Consider the following 25,780-nt stretch of genomic DNA (forward strand, 5'->3'; position numbering starts at 1 on the left):
CATTCAAGATTTGTAATTGATTGCCAGCTTAATTCTTTTTGCTTGCTTGCATACATTATTATTCAGTATTCAAGAGCATCGTCATGTACTGTCTCTTCTACCAGATGCTAGCATAATTCATTTTGCATGAGGATTGTGGAAGAAGAGAGTAGTTTATAGCTTTGCATTGAAAGGAAGACAGTTTTCTTCCAGTTCAGATACTGTTGACAACCCAAAAGATTTTTGACAGATCTTTATATGTTCATCACCAAGACTTTTGTAATGCACATGAATGATAACAGCCAATTTAGAATATGCAACATTGACAATGCCATTTACTGACTTGAATGCTTGACTTTTTCTGTTAATGGAGTGGAAGCTTCTGTACATTGTTAGAAATTTTAGCCTTTGACAAATTAATTTTTACTTTAAAACTTGAAGATGATAGTAAGATGTTACCTTTGCTATAGCTTGAATTTAATTATGTGTCACTATTTTGACTGGTTTCAAACCTGCTTCAGATTTTAGTGTTAGTCAACTCTGTCAGTAGAATTGCTCTTCTTTACACTACTTGTAAATTTTCCCACTCGTTATTGGTTGATCTGCTGTGTACAGTAATTTTAAATCAGTTTTGTAAATGTTATGCTAAGTTACATTATAAAAATTTGTAATTGTCTTTCTCTCTTTTCTTAAAGTAAATTGCTGTTTTGAGAGCTAGATCTCATAATGTACAATAAAGCAAAGAGGAAAATACGACATTAAAGTAAATTTAAATTTGGTTCCTGTGGATAAATACTGCATAGTCCTTCAATATATCGTCAAAATTCTTGACACGTTGTCATTGAACCAACTGAAATGTGAGGAGCTAGATTATTTTGGCAGAGTTTTTTTATTTGTTTTAAGCCTTGAGTTGATGCCACTTGTTTCATTATCTATCTTCTTTTTAAGCCTCTCTTGCCAAGAGCCTCCCAGGCCTTTACAAGCAGTGTTTGTGGTTCTCTTGGGCTACCTAGTAGGACGTTTTCCTTTATTAAATTTATTACGTAGATGTGCCGGCTTGTCTTTTAATTTTTTGACTTGTCACTTTTGCACAGCTTTGTGCTGTTGTGAAATCTGCAGCACAAGAAAGAATCTGGGCCCCACAGCTCATTGCTGTCTTACTCAACGATTGTAGCTCCAGCATCTTCTGCTAGTGTCCTTGAGCCTCTTAAGATCTGGAAGGAGTCTGGGAGGGAAACAAATGAGAGAAAGCAGCAGTATTAAGGACCGCTGTGAAATTTGTTCTCATGTGTGGATTTGTTCTGATGTTTTCCAAACTTCCAGGAATCAAAACATTTTTTAAAATTATTATTTATTTATATTTATTTCTAATCTTTTGTTTAATTGGAGCTGTAAGCTTTTGATCTCTATTCTCTGCAGTAAGTCAAGGTTTTTGTTTATTACTTTAAATGAAGTGGGATTTGTGAATTGGATTTAGCTTTTGTTGTTACAGAGACGTTTCTCAGTGGTAGCACTAATATGAGTAACACTAGTCTGTTCAATTAACAATGACCTTTACTTTTATGTAGTTCTCTGTGGATGTTGTGAAGCCATGGGGAGGTGTAGAACCTTTCATCTTGCACTCAGGACGTGAAATTTTGGACAACTGGTCTTAATTAGTGGCAGTTCTTTATAGAAGCAAGGTGTTCTAATTTAAGAGGATGCTGAATATCCTCTTAAGAAGATAAAGCAGTACAGTCTTTCACAGTATCAAAACCTAAGGAATAAACGTTGCAGTAGCGGAGCTATCTTTTCTTACATTTTAACAAAATTCTTATAGGGACCCTCCCCCCACCTTTAACTTCTCCACTTGGCTTCAATGCCTAAAGCATGCTTTGTTCTCTCCTGCATATTTATTACTCTACAACAATTGCCTCTGTTTTCAATGGTTATAAAATATTTATGAGTTTTTTTAGAGTTAAGCTACTTCATTTCAACTTCTTTTTCCATAGAGGAGAGACATTACCATTGAGATTTGTTAGCTGATAGTTAATTGCTCTCTAGAACAGTACTGAGAAGAGTTTACCCATCTGTTGCTTTTCATCATGCTTCTGAAGGCACTACTGAAGTCAGAAGTTACTTCTGTTCCTTTCCAGTTCTCAGAAGAATAAAACTTTGTTAAGAGAACTGGGGAGAAATTTTTACATACATTTGGTTGTGAACATCTGACAAATTACAGTAAAACCGTTTAATAATTCATTATGCGATATGACTTAAGGCAGTGAAGAGTGGGTGACACTTTGTTCCGTTTGCTTTGAGGACGAGTCTTGTACTGCAGTTACCCTCTGTAAAGCAGAATAGAAATGAAAACAAAACAAACAAAAAATAGTCTGACTCCTTAATATTTCTCTCCTAGAAATGGTAAGGCACTCTTTGAAGGCAAAGCAAAACCTGTGCCCCAGATCTTAGGTTTTTAGGCTGTTTGGGTATCTGCTACAGAATGTCAATGTCTAGTGTTTTACACTATATATATATACACATATATATATGTATGCACACGTATGATTTTTTTATCCTTTTTATTATGTCTCTGACAACAGCATCTTATAGATGATAATTCATAAATATTTAATTACTGCATTATAGCACTTACGTATACAAGTAAAAATAAAAATTTGAAAGATAACTGTTGTTTCCACTGAAACTGCTTGATTCTGCTTTTCTGCCAAGTATGTAATACTAAAATGTTATATATTTAAGAAACCGATTTTTAAAGGGGACTTCGTCTTTAAGTTTAATTTGTGTTGCTACACACAGTATTGAGGAATACCATGCCCGTGTTTCAAACTTCTTTTTTTGCATGGAGTGGATCAGCCATGTGAATGTCTAGGAGAAGAGCTGTGTCTGTAGCAGCCATGGAGGGCTACATGTCCTCAGGAACAAAGACACCGGAGACACCTTTCGGCTGCTCATCTGTCACTGGCAGCAGTGGAGCTGCACCAGCAGTGTGAGGCAGTTGCCTGGCTCCAGCCACCTGAGCACTGACAGCTACGCCGGTCCCAAGTGATGATCAAGCTGGCTGCTGCAGTTGTGGTGCAGCATGCAAGCTGCAGTGACGGGATGGTAGCTATAACCATAGAGACGTGTATCCAGGAGACGTGTGTAGGAGACATGTATAGCAGACTTGCCTCAAGACCATTTCCTGCTGCAGCAGGCAGCTGTATTATATAGCTTTATCTCATAAAGTTGTATTTTACAAGAAGGCACCCTTTCTGTTTATTCTAGAAAGCTGGATGTTTTCTGCTCCGATGGTTGAAATCTGTTCTGGTATTTGGCTCATTTCATTCATTGCTAGTTTATATCCATCTGTCTGTGTGCCAGTGCTGTAGTTTAGTCTCGGTTGTCATCTGAATACTGTAGGCTAGGTGTACGTCAGGAGGTGAGAAAAGTAATTGTATATTTTTCTAATCTCCGCCCCCAACCGCCGTGAAAAAAAAAATTAAGGAGATAGTTTTCAGGGTAGTTTTCTATACTCAATAATGAGGGATGTTTCTTTCGCTCGTTAAAATAACAGCATACCATGTATTTTAGATCACTCGTTCTCCAGTGTGATTCACCACAATTCACCCATTAGGGCTTAGGGTTTCAAGATTCAGGATTTCATTTCCTCCTGCTAGTTCCTTTGGGGCTTTTGTTTTGTTTTGGGTTTTTTTTTTGACTGTTTGCATTTGAGAGGTCATAAGTTATTTATGATAAAGCTTAAAAAAAGGGTGGATCAAGTAACAGTAGAAGGTTCTTCGTGTTTTTGTGAAAAAGACGCTATTTGTTGTCACAGAGCTCTTCTCTTTTGTGGCTGCTCTGTTGTTTGTTTGTTTGGTTGGTTTTTTTCTTTTTAAAATTCCATAGCAAAAATCTTAATGCTCTTTAAAAATCATAGAGAGGAAATGGAAATTATATTTTTGGGAAGATAACATACTATTTGATTTGGTCCTCTTTTTTTCTGAAATTTCTAGTGAGTTTTATTTTTTGATGGGTTGAAGATTTGATGTGATTAAACATAACAGTTTTGCCCATGGTACTGTGATTATTCAATGTTTACAGGCATATTTGTGCTTTGAGAGCCTACAGCTAGTCATAGATGTGGATTGATAAGCAATGCTCTTGAAACATGTATAAGAAATGAAGAAATTAAAAAACAGGGATTGTAACAACGTAAAGTATGTACTGTATCCAGATTAAAATCTAAGAGTTGTTAGAACTTGCTTGAGTCACTACACCTTTTTAATTCTAACTTTTGTCATCTAAACTTTACACTGCTAAAATTGTTTGATGAGTGTTATCAGTGAGATATATCAAAATTGCTTTTGCAACCAATGTTTAGTAGAGAAGGAGAAGAGGGTCTCTTGTGTTTTGGGAGATGTTATGTCGGGCTTTCAGCATCTGGATTTCCTTCTGGAACAGTCTAGGAAGGGTAGGGACAGACAGTAAGATTAATGAAATCAAAGTGAAGCACGAGAAGAGACTCATGCTCTTTTGACTTCTAAGATCCAGAAGTAATTAAAAATAAGTAATTAAGAACTGTAAGCATCCCAGAAAATCATGTGTCTGTTTTGTGAATTTGTATGTGGAGCTTGCTGACCAGTGCTGTTTCACTTAGAGGGAGCTCAGTTTGGCTACATTGGTATGGTTCATAATACTGCTAGTATTTGAGCAGAGTTATATTTTAAAAGCATGTTGACAGTTAAGCTTGGTTAACTTAATCTGAGGAGCTGTTATCCACTGTGAAACTTGCATTTCATGATTCAATAGATTTTTTTTTTTTTTTTAATAATAATAATCTCTTCCTACATAATGTACAGAAGCAACTTTTAAAGGCTCCCTTTACGATATTAGATTATATTGTAGCTGGTTTTGATCCTACCCACAAACTTAGAAGGTATAGATTGTTCATCTGGTGCTCAGTAATTTATTTTTTTTTCTTTCTTCTCTTATTGCATCAAATTAGTGATGTCCATTAAACTTATTCTTGAAATTATCATTTACCTTAAAATCAAGGGGATAATAATAATCCAGTATGTCACTTCTCACTGACCATCATTGTACACTTAATTCCCCTTTAGTTTTGTTATAGCTGGATAAGTATTACTTAGAACAGATTTCAGAAAATGAAAGAGTTAACTCAAGCAAAAGCTCTTCCAAGTCTGTGTAGTTCACCTAACTGTTTCAGAAAAATTATTTGGAAAAAATTACATGAGATAGTTTATGCAGAAGTAAGTCTCCATAGTTAGGCCAGTGTCTAAAAATTTGTCAACTAAGAGAAACTAACTGACAGTATTAGTATTGTCTAGGCAGCCAAGATTCTGTGATTAGAGATGTCATGTCCCTACAGGAACATCCACTTGAATAATTAATTTTTGTGCTTAAAAAATGGGGGAACCAAGAAGAAAAGATATAAAGGGAAAGACGGATTTGCAAAATCTGAGAATGATTTGGCAGCGTACCTCCTGTCAAAATATTCTTCTAATACTCTTCTAAACAAACGACTCAATACCTGATACTGTTAATATTGTAATAGATTATTTGGCAGGTCATTTGTTGTGGGAAAAGAACACTTTGAAGCTCCAGGCACTTAGAGGAATTTTTGGCTTTCCAGAAGAGAAAGATACTTGGCAAGGCTTTAAATGCTCTTTGCATGAAGCAGAACAGGCTATATTGCCTGTGGGGCAGAACAGGGAAAATGCAGCAGCATGTTTGAACACCACCACATTTGCCTTCTCTGAATGTAAGATGCTGTTTTAAAACATGAGAGCTTTATTACTAACTTTAACATCTTTGCAGTAATTGCACTAATGAGTATCTTGTGAATCTTCAGTGTTGTTTAAAAATGTTTTTTTGCCATCTATGCAAGAAATGGTAGTCCTCGCTGTAAACTCCCTTCCCCTTAGTGCAGGAATAATTTTTTTTTCTATTCTAATTTCAATGATTTTCTTTCAATAAAGAAGAATTAAAACCCTTTCATTTTATAAGTGGCTGTTAGCTCAAGATTTATGTTTAGACTGGATGATTTGTAATAATAGGTAAGGAGAGTAGTGTTCTTTATACTGAAAATTTTCTTGAGAGTGAAAATCTTCTTTAGACTGAAAAACTTTATTTTGAAATAAAACTATCTTTGCTGCTTTTTCTCAGCAATTGACTTAAAGAATGGCTCTGGAGCAGTGTATCAAGGACCTGCAAGAAGTTCTGCTGATACCACCTTCACTATCTCTGATGAGGACTTCATGGACGTGGTACAACAAAAGACTAACCCTCAAAAGGTAAAACCTGTGCATCACAGACATACTCACTTGCATGGGAACATCTTATTTGCCTTAAATGAAGCTCTGGTTCATGACTGCATTCTGAAATCCACAACGCTGTGTGTTTTGACAGTGAAAATCAGAGTCAGATGAGGTATAAGCACATCATTACCTTATACTGAACTAGTCAGAAGACATGATGAGGAATTTATACCATCTTTATCATTTTGAGACAAAGATACATCAAATGACATAAAGTCTGGTAGTACAAAAGTTGTTTTCTGGCACTTCACAGTACATGATTTGCAAGGTTAAGGTTTGTCAGTTTGATCATTCAGGCTGTTTTGATTGGTCATGTTGCAAGAAGTTGGTATGTATTGCAACATTCTGAGTTAATTCTACTACTTCAGTAAAGAGAAATATCAGACAATGCATGCATGTAGGTCCATTGAAACTGGTCAAAATTCACCCAAACTAGGTAGATTTGTAAGGGAAAGAATGATTTAAGAAAGGTATGTGATCTGGGTCTGCACTTTTAGCTTCTTGGAGTAATCAGCTGCTTAAAACTACTAATTTTACTAATAAAAATGCTGTGTGTAAAAGTAAATTAAACTGTCACAAAGTTAGCATGTCAGCTTACAGATTAAAGCCTGAGCAAATGAAAACTTTAATTAAGCTCATCATAAATCAAACAGTTCCTCCTCTTTGATCCCAAGCAGAAGTTGTTGGAGTCTTTGATTGTAAAATTGGAGACTAACGATGATGGCAAATGTTTGTTCTAAGTCCTACACACCACATGAGTAAAATCCTTTGTGACCCTCTGTATATAGCAGGCATAAAGCCTAAATAAACAATATGTTGACGTATAATCTTCAGAATGCTAAAGAACAGTGATTGCAATTTAGGAACATTATCTATTCTTAGACATTAGTATTTCCTTTGAGTTTCTGTGAAGTTTTTCATCTAAAGAAGCTCAAAGCATCTATTCAAATTTTTTTCTGCTGGCTCTCTCTATTCCTTATTTGAATGTATTTCAAGTTAATGGAACTATGCAAAATCACATTGTTTCAGAACTTTCAAAGAGCTTTCAAACTGCAAAGCCACAGCGAAGCAAAACTAGTTTTAAAAAAATACTGAACTAGATTGAAACAGGGTATACAGCTCTTTGAAGTAGAGACAAAAAAAACGTAATGTACCAACACTTCAGTGAAAATATTGGTTGATCTATGATTCTGCAAATGCAACTAAATCTTGTTTAGTTCCTGTTTTTTATGTGTGTATGTGTATTGTGCAAGTTGCTGTTTGGACTTGTTAAGAATTTGTGTGAGTAGCTGACCTTTTCATTAGGCCTTTATTTTTCATTAAATTGCCTTTTCATTCCATTTTCTCATTTCATATAAGGATATATGGATATGTATAGCATAGAGAAGGGAGAACTGTGATGTTTATTTTTCTGCCCTGCTTAAGTCTTGCCATCAGCTTCTGTGAAGAAGTTTGTATTACACCAGGAAAAGTCCTCTGTGTGATATGTAGAAAAGAAATGGAGGTCGCTGAAGTTTCTTTGTGTTTATTTTTTTCCCCCTGAGTGATGGACTTGGCCTTGCCTGCACTCTAGATAGAAAACTGTGATTCTGGATGCTATTAAAATTGTACACGGATAGTTTTCTGTTAATAAAAAATGTCCAATGAGCACTGTGCACTGAAGGCTTTCTCCTAAGCACTGAACAACCACACTTACCTTTGGCGGCTTGTTTGGTTCTGGCAACTCCTTGGGTTGTGGGTGAACAGTTGAATACTTTTTTTTTCTTTTCCCCCCTCATCTTTTTTTAGGCATTCTTTTCTGGTAAACTTAAAGTGAAGGGGAACATCATGATGAGCCAGAAATTGGAATTGATCCTGAAAGATTATGCCAAACTCTGAACTACTTGATCATCTCCGAAAGCAGTGAAGAACTTCAGAAGATAGAAGCTTCGATTAGTTCAGAACCAGTGATTGAAACATTTGCAAGCTACTTAACACCAATGTACTGATTCATTATACTTCTAATATACAGGCTGTTTTAACTGCTATAGACAGAAAATTATGAAATGAGCGTAACTGTTAATATTGTCCTCTCTTTGTTTCTTAGCAATGGTAGAGAATCATACCTTTTTCATTGCATGCTTTGATCTAAATAAAATGTATGTAGTTCTTACAAAGATGCATATATTTCTATATTAATTCTGAAGAAAATTAAACCAATACTCCTCTTTGATATCTCCTTCTACGTGTCTATCAGTCTTCATTTATATTGCCTTAGACTGTCTAATTTCTGTGAATCTAGCTGGTTTATTATTTAAATGAACATTTTTTGTCTTAAGTTCTCATGATCCCGTTAGAAAAACTGGAAGATGGAAGTTAGTTACACTTATTTACATCTTGTCATTATGTGTTTTTTTTCTGTAGAGGAAAAAACTCTTGAACTTCAGCTCTGCCCACCTTATTTAGTTAGTAATTTTTATATGTTACTCTTATAAATTACATGGAAAATGTGTAAGCATTAATTCCCTAGGGGAAGCTTTTTCATCTGAGAGATATTACACTGCACCAAAGGCTGTCACTGTAGCCAAATTATTCTTCATGTAAATTCACTGTCATGAGGGCCAGCATTACGACAGCAGGGAAGGATATGAGTGAATTTCTCATGTTGTAACTATGGCCAGAACTGAGATAGCAGCTGTGGTCATATGTTTTCCTGAAGAAAGTATGCTTTTAATCACTGAGTCACTGATAGTCACATGAACACCTGGAAATTTGATTTCACCAGTGTGACCAACATTTTATGTGCTCAGTATCTTTTTTTCTCATTCAGACTTGTTCTGTGTTGATACCTTTTGAGGAATGTAGGCCATCTAAGGCTTGTCTCCTTGGTCAGAATGACAATCATTTTGCTTTATTTTAGAGGATGGAGTTTCATTGTTTTGTGTGTGTGTCCCAAAATGGGGAGGTACATTACTTCTCTGACTGTGTGAGTAGACTCTAGCCATTAAGGAGCATTTTGGGACTGCAGATGAGTTTGACAGTTTGAGGATAAATTCTACATGTTGTAAGCTGAGTCAAATTCTCCACAAATAGATTTATTTACAGCTGTACTAACAGCCATACTTTGATTCAGGCAGAGAAATAAGAACCTGAAGTATATCAGCAAGTATCTTACATAAATTACATCATGAATAGATGGGAAACAGGATAAGAGTGATGTTCATTACCTCAAAAAGGTCATCTAGTATCTAAGATTAAAGAAATATCCTTTAACCACTTAACATTTATCTTTTTCACAGCAGTCATTTCTGTATATAAGTAGGACCTAATCATTGCTTGTACTGCCCTGCTTCTATTTACCAAGCAACTGTGTGACAAATAGATAAAGGTGTCTTCTATTACTCTCTCCTAAGAAATTGTATGAGCAAGACAGATTGATTGCAGCTTTGTATGTTTGTGCATGCACATGCTACACCAAAAAAAATTATCTTTTTGTGTCTATAAATCTATATAATACCACAAAAATATGTGTATTAAGAAAAAGGATCTGTGAGGAACTAACTTTGAGTCTAGGAAAGCAATTATCAATAAATCCATTTAAGAATATGGTATTTACTGTACATCACATAGTCTTGAAAATTCACAAAAGGTGATATTTTTTCTCAGCCCCTAGATTGTCTGAAACCTTAAAGTGCTGCTCTACAGAGACGGAACAGACTGTTAATAAGCTTTTTTTTTTTTCCTCCCTTTGGAAGTGGGAAGCAAAAATATTCAGGCAAGGGAAGTTGGTACTGTTGAAACCTGTTGTGATTTAACAGGTTGGAGTTCAGTCTACCAAAGAACATCAGTTTACTAAATGTCTTGGGTGAAGATGAAAGAATAACCCAAGAACTATAACAATTATAGGTACTCTTGTGATTATTTCTATCCTGCTTATTTTCAGTTGGACACAAAACGCACATGCTTCAACTGCATCCCCAATACAGGCCTTAATTAAAAACACAGAAGATACACCCTGAAGTTACACTGGTGTTTGACATAGGCATCCTAGACTTTAACCCGACTTCAGCTTTTTCCTTTACCATGACTTGGTCACAGGTGTACACCTGGGGTGGAACAGGAAGTCCTCTCTGCTTTACTGCAAAAGTCTCTTCCTTTTGCTCTCCTTACCAAGGTTAATTGAGCACACCCCTTGGTATTGCGGTAGTCTCTTTTTTAGGAGCATAATTTGGGTGTTTAAGTCCTTCATCTGCTTTGTGGCCTGAATAGCTGTTACGAATCATTTTGGAATGTTGGTTCAACTGTACCTCAATGCATTTCCCTTCAGAATGTTCTCATGCTAGAACCAGTTACTGTTGAAGGTAAGGTCTCTTTGCTATGGTGAATATATACCTGAAGTGATTTGGAAGTTTTGGGTTTTGTTTTCTTCCTAGCATGTGAAAACTTCCTGTTCATGGTTGCTAGCTTTTAAGAGTAGTATTCTCAGAAACAAGTACTAAACCCGGGTATTGTGAAGAGAATCCATGCAAGGGAGTGGTAACCAGTTTGGTAGGTGGTTGCTTTCAGTTTGAATGATTCTCAGCTGCTTTCATCTAGAACAGTGTCATTCTGTTTTGGGGACTCATGTTTCAAACCTGTCCATGTCTTTTTCTGGAGTGTTTTGGGGACCTGACCTTGTCATGCAGCAGCCACAATACCAGTGTAGTGTTGTATCCATTTCCACACAGCCTAGAGACATGAAACAGCAACACAATACATTCTTTTATTTTTTTTTTTTTTCAGGGTAGCTGCTGCTTTGAATGTTTTCATTTTGCTAGAGATAAGCAGCATTACCTTGGATTGTAAAACCCTACTTGTTTGCCAGATATCTGAGATAGCTCTTCAGTGATACTGCTGAATTCTCTAGAAAATAAGGAGGCTTTTACAAGTATATTGGCAGTAAAATTCTTAACAGTGCATATATTCTATTTAATGTAGAGGACGGCAAGATTGACTGCTGTTTATTGCAGTGTGTGCTTTATAGTGTCTTGATTAATTCTGTATATATGTAAATACGATGCTGTCTGGACCTCATTGTAAAGTCTGGACATCAGACTTTGTAGCAGTCGTAAGTAAGAATTCAGTTGTTTGTCTTTCTGGAATAATTGAATTAATGCTAAACCTGATTATGTAAATCGGTGTGATTTTTAATCATGGCACAGTATTACTTTATTTCTCTTTTTCTTTCTCCTTACGTTCATTACAGTCTTCCTGCTGGCTTGCAATTATGTCCATCTTCCAAAAAGTAAATTGCTGTTCCACTGATGTATGTCCTCTTCTGTCATTTACGGGTCCTCTAATTAAAGCGGGAGAGCAGTAATAATGGATGGGAAAAGTTATATAAGTTTTTTTTTCTGTTATTATTGGCTTCAGAGAAGCATGTGCTGAATTTATGCTTTCTAGTCACTAGAACTGTTCTTAATTAGTTTATTTCAGAGGAATTCAATATACCTTCTAGCTGTCATCAATAATTACAGATAACGGCTCTTTAAATGTTGACAGGTGCATTCATATTAAAATGAGTAAAATAAGGGAGGAGCAGAGGCATGAGAGAGGTAAACTTCAGCAGCTTCAGACACAGAAACTTACATGCTGTTTCTGCTAAGACATATTTGTACATCCCCAAAAGCACCACACTCCTAAGGGTTATTTGAATTTTGGTCTGTTGGGCTGAGCTATTTGTAAAAACAACTGTCCTTCATCACTCAAGAGTCACCTTAATAAATTAAAATGCTTTGTAAAATGGAAGAATTAAGTGCTATAACAAAGTATTTTAAGCTGGATAAATAAGCATTTTAAATTAGTTTAATGTACTTTTTTTTTTTTTTTATTAATTTAAATAAGGCTCTTTAATATAATGCAATATACCCTGGCAGAGGTCAATGTCACTGAAATTAAATCTTATATTACCCTCCAGAAGCCTTAGGCACAGGGAAGCACACAGAAGGTGATGACTTTGTCTTTATATAACATTGCCTCCTTCTAGCACTAACAAAGATCTGTGTAAAGAAAGGATAAGTCTCATTGCTGTGTTTTCTTTCTGATCATAATCTTTGACAGGGTAAAGGGAGAAATGAGATACTAATATCTCCCAATTCCTACAATGTTTATCTTCTTCTACTTGAGTTGGTACAGCTATCTTTTTACTCACATGAGAATGAGTTCTCCATGATGATTCATCTGCAGTAGGAAGTTCCATCCTTTAGGCCATTGTCTCTTATCTCCAGCAGATTGACCCAGACAGCATTGGACATCAGCATATCTGAAGTCATTTAGGAAAAATATAGTGGACTATGAATGTAGCTGCATGTATGTGACTTCTAGATTACCCTTACAATACAATTCAAACGTTTCATGTCTAAAAATCAGTGCATTGAACTGGCACGATAAGATCTTAGATCAGTGGATAGGCTGAGCTCTGTAAGAGGGATGTCTTTGTGACTCTCACTGAATACTATCGAAGTTTGCATAGTCTGCTAAATAAATCACATGTTTTAAGGTCACTGTGTCTCAAAGATAGAATCAAGCAAGGTACAATAATATGTGAAGTTCTGCAAATTATGTGGTGTAAGGTGTATGCCTTTCACTGAGCCATTTTAGAATATTATTCCTCTTACGTTGCCCTATGTTATACATGCCTTGATGATGTCAAGTGCCTTTTTCACTAGAATTAATATTACCTTAATAAAAAGTGGGCATCACATAAGATGAAAGAACAACTGGATATATTGAAATTTAAAGAAATACTTCATTTAGGTTAGGGCCAGACTCTTTTGCATTTCTAATTGTAGAAGCATATAATCTCATACAATCTTGAAATATTTTTAAAAAGTTTCAGCAAATCAGTGTACTGAATTCATCATCTTTTTTAACCAGTACTTCTTTCCCCTTCCCTAACTATGCCTTCTCCCATTTTGCCAGTTCTCTTGTGAAGGCATGTCAGAAGGAGCACAAGCATAGGTTAATGTAGCAGTGTCAGTAGTTTATGAAGACTTGGATTTGGAATGGGAAAGAACAGTCTATTCTGACACCTAGATTCCATCTGGATCTCACTCAGCCTTGAGTCAGGACAGAAAGGAAGCTGCAAAAAAAAGTCTTGCAGTTGGGATTCCAGGACTTCTGTGAACTGAGTGAAAAATGGAATAAGTAGGTATAAGTTTGTGTTTCTATCTGCAGCACACTAAAAAAAGCGTATGTTACTATAAATGCCAAAAAAAACAATCACAGTGAATTGCTGAGGTTTGATTACAACCTCTAACTTTACCAAACAATTTCCTGTTCCTACAGGATCAGGGAAAAAAAAACAACCAACCAACCAACCAAACTGTAATTTCATACTAGAGTTTAAGAGTCTACAATCTAGTTAGTGTTTCCAATATTATTAGAACAACAGGTTCCCATAGAAAATAGAAATTGAATTGCTACTTGCATCAATCAATGTGCCTAGGTTAAATCTCAAAGCCCTATACAAGTGTTTTTCTCTTATATTGTTTTTTTGTGTGCTGTTCTTTATTTGTACTGGTCTCTCCATTGAGGTAAAGTGCATGAGACTCACGAAGCTGCCTGACCTTCCTATTTTCTGTTTCCCTGTGTTTGTTTCTTTTCTGGTCAAAACTGGCCTGTGCTCTGCACAGTTCAGCCTTCTGCTGTGTGAAGCTCAGCCTGTTTTTTATGAATGCTGGACAATGCCATTCTGGTATCTGCTGTAACCTTATCAGAGCTCATAATAGCTATGGTGCTGAGAGCATCGTAATCCTGTTAGAAAACGATGATAAAAGGTAGCAGAGTTTCTGACTGAATGTAATACATGTGGGGTTTTAGGTGTTTCTTTTTTCATAAAGATAAAATGAGGCCACCTGAGGACCATATCAGGGAAAATATAACCTTCCTAGCTCAAAACATATTTTAAATGCATTTCTGATTATTTGATTCTTCAGTGCTGTTTTTCACGTATGTGACCAAGCACAGCAGGGAAAACCATAAATGTAGAAAAAAGGAAGAAAAAAGCTCCAAACACCTGCCTATTATTTTTCATTTTCTGAGGAAAAAAGAAAAATTTTAAATGAGGAAATACATTCCTTGTGTAGTGTGTGACCCAAATCACCAATTCAGTTGGGTTAAGCAAATGCCCAGAAGTCATCTATCTGTGAGGCTGTTAAAGCTCCTCACTGACTAAACTCCAGTTTGACTTTAGGAAGTTCTTCTGATAGATGATCTGATAGATGATCTATCTGGAATAAAATCAAGTATCTGATCACTTGTGGTCTTTCAAAGTTAGCATGAGGTTTTGGGGGTTTTTGTTTTGTTTTCAGAAGAAATGTGTATATCTGCATGCCTTTTGCAGCTTCAAGCTTGGTGATTCATTCCAGGCCACTTAATGAGTCTGCAATTTCAGTAGTTTTCATGATCTTAAAATCATGAGCCTAAAATCTGAGGCCAAGTTTATTATCCAAATACCTTATTTTGAAAGGAAATACCAATTTACAGTCAGGATGACATGCTTTTATTTATTTTTTCACTATTCCAAAAGGAATGGTGAAATCACTTTTGAGAGGTGGAGCGCTCTGGTAGCCAAGTGCCGGCTTGATAGAGTGAGATTGTATGATGGCCTCTTGCTATTTCCTAGCAGGATTGTGGTTAGGGAAGGAATTTTCATGGTTACTAAAAAAATTAAGTTTGGGGTTTGTTTGGTTGGTTTTCTTGTTTTGTTTTGTTTTGGTTTTTTTTTTTTTTCCCAGGGGCTTAGACACTGGAGGCTGTAATGTATCTGATACTTAATGACTCTTATAAAACAGAGCCATCAGGTAGCTTTGGACTTATAAGATTGTAATAACATATATATATAAGTATGTTTCAGTTCTTCAGAGCTGTTTGCGAAATCCTGCCAGTAAGTGTGTTGCTACCACCAGTAAGAAAGTAATTTTTTCAAAGAGCCTTCTCAGTGTCACAAGTCTTTAAGGAGCTTTTGAGGTTAAACAGATTTTGTAGCTAGGGGAAAAAAATACATAAAACAGTGTTTTCCTGGGCTGATAAAATACTGTTTGTAAGTAAACCAAAATGGAGACATTAACCCATACCAACCTGGGGAGAGCAGTACTCCCACGCAGTTTGTTCTTACCAAACCGTTCCCCCTCAGAAGAGGCCAAAAATGAAAGCAGCAGTGGGGTCCTGGGTTTTGAAACACTGCTGGGTGGTAGGTGCAGAGTCTGTTCTTTACATATAAAATTAATCATCATGAAAGCAGAGTCTGACTGTAAATATATTTGCTATTTTCTGTACTCCAAGAGTTTTAACATGTATATTTAATAGAGCACTGTGTCACTCTGTTGCTAGGTGATTGACAGAAACAACCAAAAGACAGGCTGCATTATGGCTCTTTCACTTATTTTAAAATAATTTCTGAAGGAACCAGGCTGTATTTTAATGGTGTGGTATCTGGTTTTATTGCCTTAGACTTGTTTTATGAAGAGCAAATAAAAGCAGACCACAAAAGATCATAATGACTCTTTTGAATTTGCACACAGCTGATAATGGACTGAAGAAACATTCCTCTTAAAACCAGCTGTGCAGTTGCTGGCATCTCGGTCCTGCTCCCCGCAAGGACCTTGTTCAGGCAGTATGTTCCACAGGCACGCTTGGAAGTGGAGAGGATGACTCCAGATAGACTGAAGTGTAACCCTGGATACTGAAATTACAGATTCAGTAAAGACACTGGTTTCATAATACATTGCCATTTCCCTCACAATATGTCTCAACTGGCTCCTCAGTGATCTGCAGGTAGTAATTACTTGTGTCTCTCCCTCCCACAAGAGATAATGACTTACCATGTTTGTTACTAGCACCCCTTTATGCTCTGGTAGTGCCAATCACCATTCCATTTCAAGTGCTGTAATTATCATGCTTGCATTAACTCAGAATAATTGTTCATGTTCTGCACTTAGCTTGAAATTACTCCTGGTTTGTACGTGAAGTAGCAAAACATGCTTATACATATTTTTGGCTTCTACTACAGATGCTGGTTGTCTAATACAAAGTTTCTAGTAACCTTAGCAGTTAAATTCTGGTTAATTTCCTATTTATATCTCTTCAGGTTTATTTGTTTCAACATAGATGGACTTGTGAAATTATTGCACTATTTTGCTCATTTATGTCCTTTTTCAGAAGGAGTAGTTGTCCTCTATTACATGCAATAAGTAAGAAAATCTTAATTGTTAGGGAAAAGTAATTATGAATTTTAGCTATTCTAACTATATTTTGCAACAGACCTTAGCACATGCCTTTTAAAAAAATTGAAAGCTCATGAAAAAAAAAAAAAAGGATGCTGTCCATACACTGTGTCAACATAGTTGTTCCACTAGTCCTTTCTGTTCTTGGCTGTGAATCAGTGTTTGGAGCCCATTCTGTGTTTTCAGACGTGCTGCATATGCGTTCCAGCCTCTTTGGTTTCACTGTCAGTAACTGTCTTCCTGAGAGCAGCTCTGCTGTGCCACTGTTTCCTGCCTGTAATCAGTGATTTTAGCAGACATAGAAGTTGTTCCGTTCAGTTTCTTCATCATAATGGTAGTTTGAAACTTTTAATGCTTCTTTCTTGGATTTTCAGCATTTATGTGTTTTTTAAGGTTATTTTGGAGCAAGACAAACATTGTGTCAAGTAGCTGAAGTCACGATGGCAGTACAAACTGCCCTTTGAGAAACACCAATTTCAAACTTCTCAGTTGACAAATAATTCTAGAGGGTATTAGTATTCAGTGAAATTCTACTGCTACAAAGCTGGTGTCATGGTTTGAGCTCAGAGAGCAACTGAGTACCACACAGCCACTCACACCTCCCTTCCCTCCCAGTGATGAGAAGGGAAAAATAAGCCAGGCTTGAGATTTGAGATAGGACTGGGAGGGGCAAATCAGCCATGGGCAAAAGGCAGAATCATGAACGGAAGAAAAAACAAGAACATAAATTTATTACAGACCCTGACAACAACACATAACAGAGTAGGACAGTGAGAAGCACTGCCACATCTTGAAAACACCTTCCCCCCCACCCCTCCCTTCTTCCCAGGCTCAGCTCTGCTCCCGATATCTCTACCTCCTCCCCCAGTGGCGCAGGGGCAGGGAATGGGGGGTGCAGTCAGTGCTGCCGCTTCTTCCATCTTTGATGGTGGGAGCTTCTGGAACTTCTTTTCCCTGCTCCATTGTGGTCCCCCTCTCACAGCAGACAGTCCTCCACAAACTTTCTCTGATGTGAGTCCCTCCCACAGGCCACAGCATTTCCCCACACTGCTCCAGTGTGGGACACTCCCTCATGTTGCAGTCCTCCCAGCACTGAACTACAACAATGGGGCTAACTGTCCCCACAAGATCCTGGCCTTCTTCAGGCACAGTCACCTTGGTCATCCATGAAAGGCCCCTCACAGGCCATAAATCAATGTCTGCTCCACCGTATATCTCCATGGGTGGCAGGGGGGGCCACCCTGCCGTCTCACCAGAGGGTACAGGGGGGTCTCTGCTCCGGCACACCTCCCCCCTCCTTTCTTCCTCCGTTCCTCCACTGACCTTGGTGTTCACGCAGCTGCTGCAACTCCTCCTCACAAGTCCAACTTCTCCTCACCAGGTCCCTTCTTAAATATGTTATCGCAGAGGTGCAGCTGATTGGCTCAGTTTTGGTGCAGAGGTGGAACTGACTTGGAGCTGAGGGAGCTTTGAGAAGCTTCCCCTATAGCCCCCTCCCCTGCCACCAAGAAAAACCCCACAACTCACTCAAACACAGGACAAATGGTCATGTATGTTATCAGTAATTAATAAATCCATTGCTATAAATAATGCTCAGTTTGTTCATCACAAACACTTTATCATCACTCTTTAACTCCAAGCAACAATGCACCTTTAAACAATCTATTATTTTGCTTTTTTGTGATTGTGAATAAATATGCAAATGTATACACAGTTTGAAATTCTGACTTGATTAACAAGCATTGTTATGTAGACTGGAATTAATTAAACACTACATTAACTTTGTGTGCACTCTGTGTCTTGAAACTGCTGATTCCTCCTTTAACGCTTATGATATGAAGAAGTGGCATTCAAATACATATAAGGAGTCCTGATCATCTCAGATGGTGATCTCCAATTTAGGCTGCCAGTTAAAACCCAATCTGCTTCATCTGTTCAGCGATCTGGGAGCTCCTCTGGGCATATGAGGCAAGGGGAAGGAGCTGGTGAGAAGGAGGGTGTACTCTTCCAGCAAGTGAAGCTGGAGTTTTAGTTGTTTCAGAGACAGATCTATTATCTCTGGAATATTAAGTGCCTCTGCTGTGGTCTCGCCACAGGTTCATGATGTGTAGAAAGTAGCAGATACATTGCTTAAACTTTCGAGATCCATGTGATAAAAGCCACCACAATGGTATTCTAAGACATAGATCTTTCAGATGAACATGCATCTCAATGCTGCCTTCTCTGTAACAGCTTGTCTACATTCAAATGAAATGGAAAATGCATTGCTTGTCCAGAAATGCTGTTTATGTCTTGTGCATCTTGAATATCAATATTGTTTTCATGGTATTCTTTATGGCCAGTTAATGAAAACAGTGTTCTGATAAAACCAAAAGTACACGCACATTACTACCTGTCATTAACCATGAAAAATCTGTTATGTGAAGGCTACATTCTGTATTCCAAAAGGAAGAAAAAGCTAGAAACTCCAGGTAGCCTGTCTAACTAGTGCAGCAAGTGGTTAAGCACAGTAGGACTGGTCAGCAGTATAAATCATTAATATAGATGGACTATTTTAACAGTATTATTTAGCTACAAGGATAATTGAAGTTTTAAAGGGTCATCAAATCTTGTGTTTCTCTGTGTATTCTATTATGAGCATAATTGCTTTCATTGATTGCTGGTACTGGTGCAAAATAAGTGGACTGATGCTAATCAATCTCTTCAGAGAACCCCAGAAGAATAGGCTCTGATGATAAGTTCCTTGAAAATTTTTGTTTAATTAAAAATCCAGCCAGACAGGAAGGAGAATTAAATCATCAGCAGTGCTCCAGAGTGCTTCTTACACATTTGTAGGTGATTAACTCTGTTCTGGCAATACAGTCAGGTGGAACTCTTTCCTTGGGAGGCTCAAACATCAGTATCTTCCTCCAGTACTTCTATATATGATTATGCTAAATTTCACTTTAATTCAAACACAGCATTATTATTAGTTATTTTTCTAGGATAAAGTTACTACTGGTTGAAACAGTTACTTTGCATCCTAAATTTTCTACAGTATTTGGTTTCAGAAGATCTTAAAAGGGAGTGGTGTCTGGGTTTTTTTGGTGCATTTTTTTTAAAAGCTCTTTCATGGGGATTCTGGTTTTGAGTTGGAACTGATACCTTCATTGGACAGTACTTGTCCAGTACTTATCTTCCTGCTGGTATTGTTTATGTGGCCTCCATTTTCATAACTTTTAAACTTATCAGAATAATGGACAATTTGGCACATGGAAGCTGCCTGACTTGCTCATGGCCATGCAGATGACTACAACAGGTTCTTAAACTAAGTTTTCAAAGTCCTACTGTACTGTGCAAACAACTGGGGGTCTGTTTTCTCTTTCCATTTCCCATTTCCTCAGAAAAGCCATAGTCTAAAGATATCCAAACCAGAACTGTGTAAGAATTTCAGTCTTCTGTAAGTCTGAGGGTATGTAATAACTTCTATAAAACTAGGTCTAGACCATGTGAAAATATCAGGAAAGCTTGGACTGGAATTTCTTTCTAATAACCACAGCATTTGGTTCTAATGCTGTGTTTCTTCATTCATTACTATGATCTTCTTTGTTGCATTAATAATACTCTTAAATATTTTAAATATTTTCCCAATATGCTGATGACAATCCCCTGTATGAATGTCTCTTTAAAGTCATGCATAGGCATCTGTCATAGAACTAATTTAAAAAAGAATCTTCAGCAGCAGAGTGAGTGAAATCTGAGGCAAAGTGTTATAAATCATTAATAACTTGAATACATTAAATCTCCTCTAAGGGCTAAAATGGAAGTTCCCTTGGTAGGCATGAATGTAGTGTTTATTTAGCAAGGGCGAAGATAACTACATTATTGAAAATACTAATTTGTTAACAATTCTGGAGTAATTTAAATGATAGATCAATTTGCAAAAATCTATATGTATTAGTCAAGATGACTGGTTTGTCTTGCTGAAGTGCCCCAGGATTTCTTCCTGCTGCATGTATAATTGTTGGATTCTGCTCTTCCAAATGGTATCATAGGTGCCATGCATAGATGATAATGATAACTTGTTCCATTTTGTCAGTTTCTCACTGAAGCAGCCATTGATCATAATTTTCTTCTTCCATTTTACAGCTGCACCCAGAAGGTTAAAATGCTGCTGAGATGTTCATGTTGCATAAATTTTACCTGGATCTTGGCAAGACCCATGCATATCAGCAGGAAATTCAGCATTTCTTACTGTTCTCCAGACATTAGTGGACAGTAGTAGTACACTGCCACCATCTGCATTCACATGAGGCCAATAAAATTTGGATAATCTGATTGAACTGGAGCTGGCACATTGCTGAGCTAAGAAAAATTCCACATTAGATCTTGGTAAAATTTGAGTAGCCTCAGCTTACATGCTTGGTGAGTCAGAGGGAAGATTTTCACTTTTATAGTGTCTTTTATAAAGTGTGTGGTGTTTCTGTCTTGTCTCCTTAAGCATCCGTTTTTTTCTACTTAAGATTCAGTACCTGTATGAGAGAAATCTGCTGATAACCAGTCTATAATTTTATTGCACTAAACTGAGCGAGGTAGAAGCTACACTGGGGAATGAGTAATCTTGCTCTGAAAACAGACAAACATGCAACCTCATGCTTTTCTAAATACCTTCTGTTAATAACAATGTTCCTTTCTGTTGCAGAATTGTGAATGTCTTACTAAGGACATCCTGTATCAAATCCCACAGTATCTTAATCTCAAGAGTGGGACTGGGTTTTTTCTTCCCTTTTATCTCCTAACTGGGAGAATGCGAGGTATGCCCCTGTTATTCCTAGAGTGAACACTGCAAATCATGTGATCTGGTGCTTTCCCTGTCCCGAAGAAGCTATCCCAATAAATTCTAAAGGTATCTTACCAACATTTAACACTACTCATCTGAAGTGATATTTATTCTTTCTGATGAGGGAGATAATGACTTCCAAAGGTCTGTAGTAAGCCACCATTTTAAATTAAGGAGAGAGAAATCCAAATTTGGATCAAATTAGGAAACCCTCAAAATAAGATAGATGAGGATATAACACTATGAGCTGTCATGAGATGGTGTTTAGTTGCCAGGTGCAGCCACATCATAATGGTTCTATATGTACAGTGCTATTCTTCTAACATGACAAGTATTAATATTCCCTGACTCGAGTAACATCCATTTAATTGATTTATGTACTGAGCAAATGGAAACAATCAAATTAAAACCATTGTGTGGCTTTGTGGTAACAATATCTGTGCTATTATCATCCTCTGTTTTGCTATAATCACATTTACTAAGGGCACTACAGATCCTATAGCTAGCTGTATCAGAGAATAGAGAAACGGTTACATTTTGCTGTCTTTGATTTGAAGTGATGTATAGAACATCATTACTTTTATGTTAACTGTTAAATTACTTGAATCATCGTTGCTTGAAATAAAAGGTGCTTATCTGAAGGTGTAAGAAACCATGAAAATCGTATGCTCTGTTTTAATGCCTTTCCCCTTCGTATTTTAAATACTTCCATTAGGGAACTGTATCTTTCATCTGAAGTATTACTGAACCTGGACCCTGGCTGGTCATGATGAACATTCCTCAATGGGACAAGTTCAGATTTATTCTACTGCGTATCATGGTCTGGGTGGTATGATTAAATTATACCTGTCTGAGGTCCTAACAACTAAGGGAAAATCTCCTTTTGGTTTTGGAGAATGGATATGATTCATCACTGCTGTGAAAATCCAAGCAGCCATCAAGAAGACCTTAAAGTCTTTAGACGCATATTTTTGTTGCAGTATTATGCACACTTTTTTACTCTGTCAGTTCAAAACTTTGGTGTGAGAGATCTTCTATATTCTGTGCAGGATTTTTTTAAAACATTAGTTAATACAAAATTATGATCTCTATTAATGAATAATTTACAAATGCAAAGAAATATTTCCAGTGTCTCTTCACTAGTTTTGTGAAAAATTTGGATGCCATTAGAAGTGTTTTTTTTTGACATATTAATCTGGATTATGAATCAATTTTTTAGTGGCTCTTTTTCAGCATTTTATTACTGTATTTTCATTCTTTCTATGAACAAAATCATAGAATCATTTAGGTTGGAAAAGACCTTTAAGGCTATCGAGTCCAACTGTATACCTAACACTGCCAAATCCAGCACTAAACCATGACCCTAAGCACCGCATCTACACATCTTTTAAATACCTCCATGGATGGTGATTCAACCACTTCCCTGGGCAGCCTGTTCCAGTGCTTGAGAACCCTTTCAGTGGAAAAATTTTTCATAATATCCAATCTAAACCTCCCCTAGTGAAACTTGAGGCAGCTTTTTCTCATTCTATCACTCGCTACTTGGGAGAATAAATCAACACCCACATCACTACAACCTCATTTCAGGTGGTTGTAGAGAGCAATAAGGTCTTCTCTGAGCTTCCTTTTCTCCAGGCTAAACAACTCCAGTTCCCTCAGCTGCTTCTTGTAAGACTTGTTCTCTAGATCCTTCACCAACTTCATTGCTCTTCAGATGTGCTCCAGCACCTCAGTGTCTTTCTCGTAGTGAGGGGCCCAAAACTGAGCACGGTATTTGAGGTGTAGCCTCACCAGTTCTAAGTACAGGGGGACAATCACTACCCTAGTCCTGCTGACCACACTGTTTCTGATACAGACATATGGGCATATTAATCTTCTTACTGACTATATTAAAATGAACTAATGTTTTTTAAATGCCATTGCAAGTCAAAGTTCCCAAGCTTGAAAGCCAACAAAGTAAGTCTCTCTCATTATCAGCCTTTCTTTCCTCCTTATTATATTTTCTGGATGTGGAAAAGTATAATTGAAATCAGCTCCGAGTTGATTTTTAAAAAATGTTTCTTACACATATCCATATGATCTCAACTTTGAAGTGAAATTCTGTGAATTGACCAAGGCAATATAACTCCTCAGTACTAGCCTAGTGCATAGTGACAGCTATGTGGCAATAAAGACTGATATCCAATAGCAATTGCTAGCAATTTGTGATGGTCTTTCTTTCCAAGGCACTGATTTCAGTACCTAGCGCAAACCTCTTGAGTTTCAAGATTCTCGTTCAACTTAGCTCTGTACATACAGAATTTATTTGTGCCTACTCTCTTTTGCTTACCTGTCAATGCCCTCCTTATCTGCCTTTTCTGCAAGTCTCAATGTGGTAGCAGGGTATGTACAGCTAGTGTTTTCAATAGCTTTAATGTGTTGACTACTCTGGTTCTTTAGTCTAAACCTGAAGACACATCTCTGACTGTAAAATGCATTTCTCTCACATTTCTGTGGCCACATCGCACTGCCAGGGAGTTTGGTTGTTGATATTTACTTCAAAGATGACTCAGATGACTAAGACTAATTATTTCAGGCTCGTTTAACTCACTAGATAGGAGGAAGCATTCAGAGCAACAATTTCTTCTGCGTATTCTGTTTGAACTACCGGGCTTGTGGGAACACCAGATTTGGTTTAAGTGGGTGAAGCTCTGCAGTCGTTCCTGTAGCTGCAGAGCTGCCTGGCAGAGGGACTTACAGGGACTTCAGAGTGTCACGTGGGGGCTGGTGGGGAACAGAGCTCCAAGTGGGCCATGAAGCTCATGCTGAGCTCTGTACTTCTGCAAGCATCTGTGGCAACTCAGTTAAAGCTAACCTGGTGTCTTTTTGCTGAACTGCAGTTGCTATACCGGCTTCGATGGAGGCTTGTTCTGAAAACATGACAAAGTTTTCTGTGTGAAAATGGTGAGATTTACATGCATTAGCTGTGTGGTTTGGCTCTCTTCTTCTGCTTGACTGTGAAAACTGAACTTTTATCCACTCAGCATTAATGCATGTGAGTCTGAGTTACTATCCATGTATCTGTGAACTAACACAAGGCTTTAACCTGGTAACTGTGCTAAGCTTTCTACTGGCTACTTGGAGGACAGAATGGTCAACATGACATCCGAGAGTCAGGGATTTGTTCAGAGACCTGGAAATGGGAAGAACAGGCTGTTTTTCATGATGCTAACTTTGTTACTTGTAAGATTTTAACTGTCCAAGTTTGGTATGAATTATTTCCTTGACATTAACCATTTGGTAGGACCATTCTACTGGGCAAAATTCCCTACGTGCGTTCTGCTGACCAGATGAACATAAAGGTCTTTTTTGGTATTCTGATCTTTAAACAATAGAAATGAAAATACTACTGATGAGGTAAGTTGTACAAACCTTGAGCAGTGTCAAGAAAAGAAGTGGTTAACTATGGCATTGTAGTCTGGGAGATGTTGATATACTTGTTCAAAACATTTGGGACATGCCCAACAGACATAATGGCTAGTTCAGCATTGGACACATTGTGAACATTGTCCTTTGAATATTACTTGGATTAATGCAGTTCAGTGACAAGTATGTTGGCAATTTATTTATTCTAAATTAAAGAAGTGATAGCACATTGAGTTCAATGTAATTGTAGGTTGGAGGTACTTAATAGTAACAAAGAACGTGTATTACTGTTTCTCTGTTGTAAACCTAGACAATGGCTTTTGATTTAGAAACAATTAGAAATATTTCATACAGCAATGGCAATAATACACAGCATATTTTCCTGGTTTTAATTGATATGCATTATCAGGGAACTGAGCTACACTGTGCTTGCCCAGATAGCCAAAGAGCAAACTGACAATCTAAGTATCATCTTTATTATGGGCAGACTGCTTGAAATGTGAATACTGCTTGAAAATCTTGGTTCCTTCCATTTTAATGAAGCACTGTAGAGTGCTGGCAGCTGCAGCCAGTGCCACCCCATCTCCTCATCAGGACTGCCAGTTCCTCTCTGCTTGCATTTCCTGAATCTGTTTACTACCTATGTCATCTCAACTTACTTCCAGGTTAGTTCAGCTAAACCTCATGACTAAGTATGGGGTGTGGTTACAGTATTAGGTCTTTTCCATGTACCTCCTGTTGCATTTGATCTCAGGCTGGTGGTGCAGAGAAGTCTTAGCATCCCTGTATATAGCAAGAGCTACCCATGCATTGGGATGGTGTGAAACCCAACATAAAGTAAAATGAATTAAATTAATGGCATCTCCTGTTCCATGTTGGAATTTTTGATGTGGTTGTTCGTTTTCTCCTTCTGTCCTCTAAATTGGCTTCACGGCAGAGAGGTGATGGTGCTAGTTCAGTTCTATGCCACATCTTGCTCAATCTGTCCAGCTAGCAATGAAGCAGAATGTTTCAGT

The 25,780-nt window shown here is 37.3% G+C and overlaps 1 protein-coding gene across 1 annotated transcript in view; it reads left to right on the forward strand.

The window, feature by feature from the left end:
• Window positions 1-11,579, forward strand: part of HSD17B4 (hydroxysteroid 17-beta dehydrogenase 4) — a 69,248-nt gene extending 57,669 nt beyond the window's left edge. Inside the window, exons 23-24 of the mRNA XM_042787679.1 lie at window positions 6,145-6,272; window positions 8,085-11,579. Of these exons, the coding sequence (XP_042643613.1) occupies window positions 6,145-6,272; window positions 8,085-8,174 (218 nt within the window). The 3' untranslated portion in view covers window positions 8,175-11,579. The remainder of the gene's footprint in view (window positions 1-6,144; window positions 6,273-8,084) is intronic.
• The last annotated feature ends 14,201 nt before the right edge of the window (window positions 11,580-25,780 follow it).

This window comes from Tyto alba, unplaced genomic scaffold, assembly GCF_018691265.1.
Source record: "Tyto alba isolate M040663 unplaced genomic scaffold, T.alba_DEE_v4.0 Super-Scaffold_13, whole genome shotgun sequence".
NCBI lineage: Eukaryota > Metazoa > Chordata > Aves > Strigiformes > Tytonidae > Tyto > Tyto alba.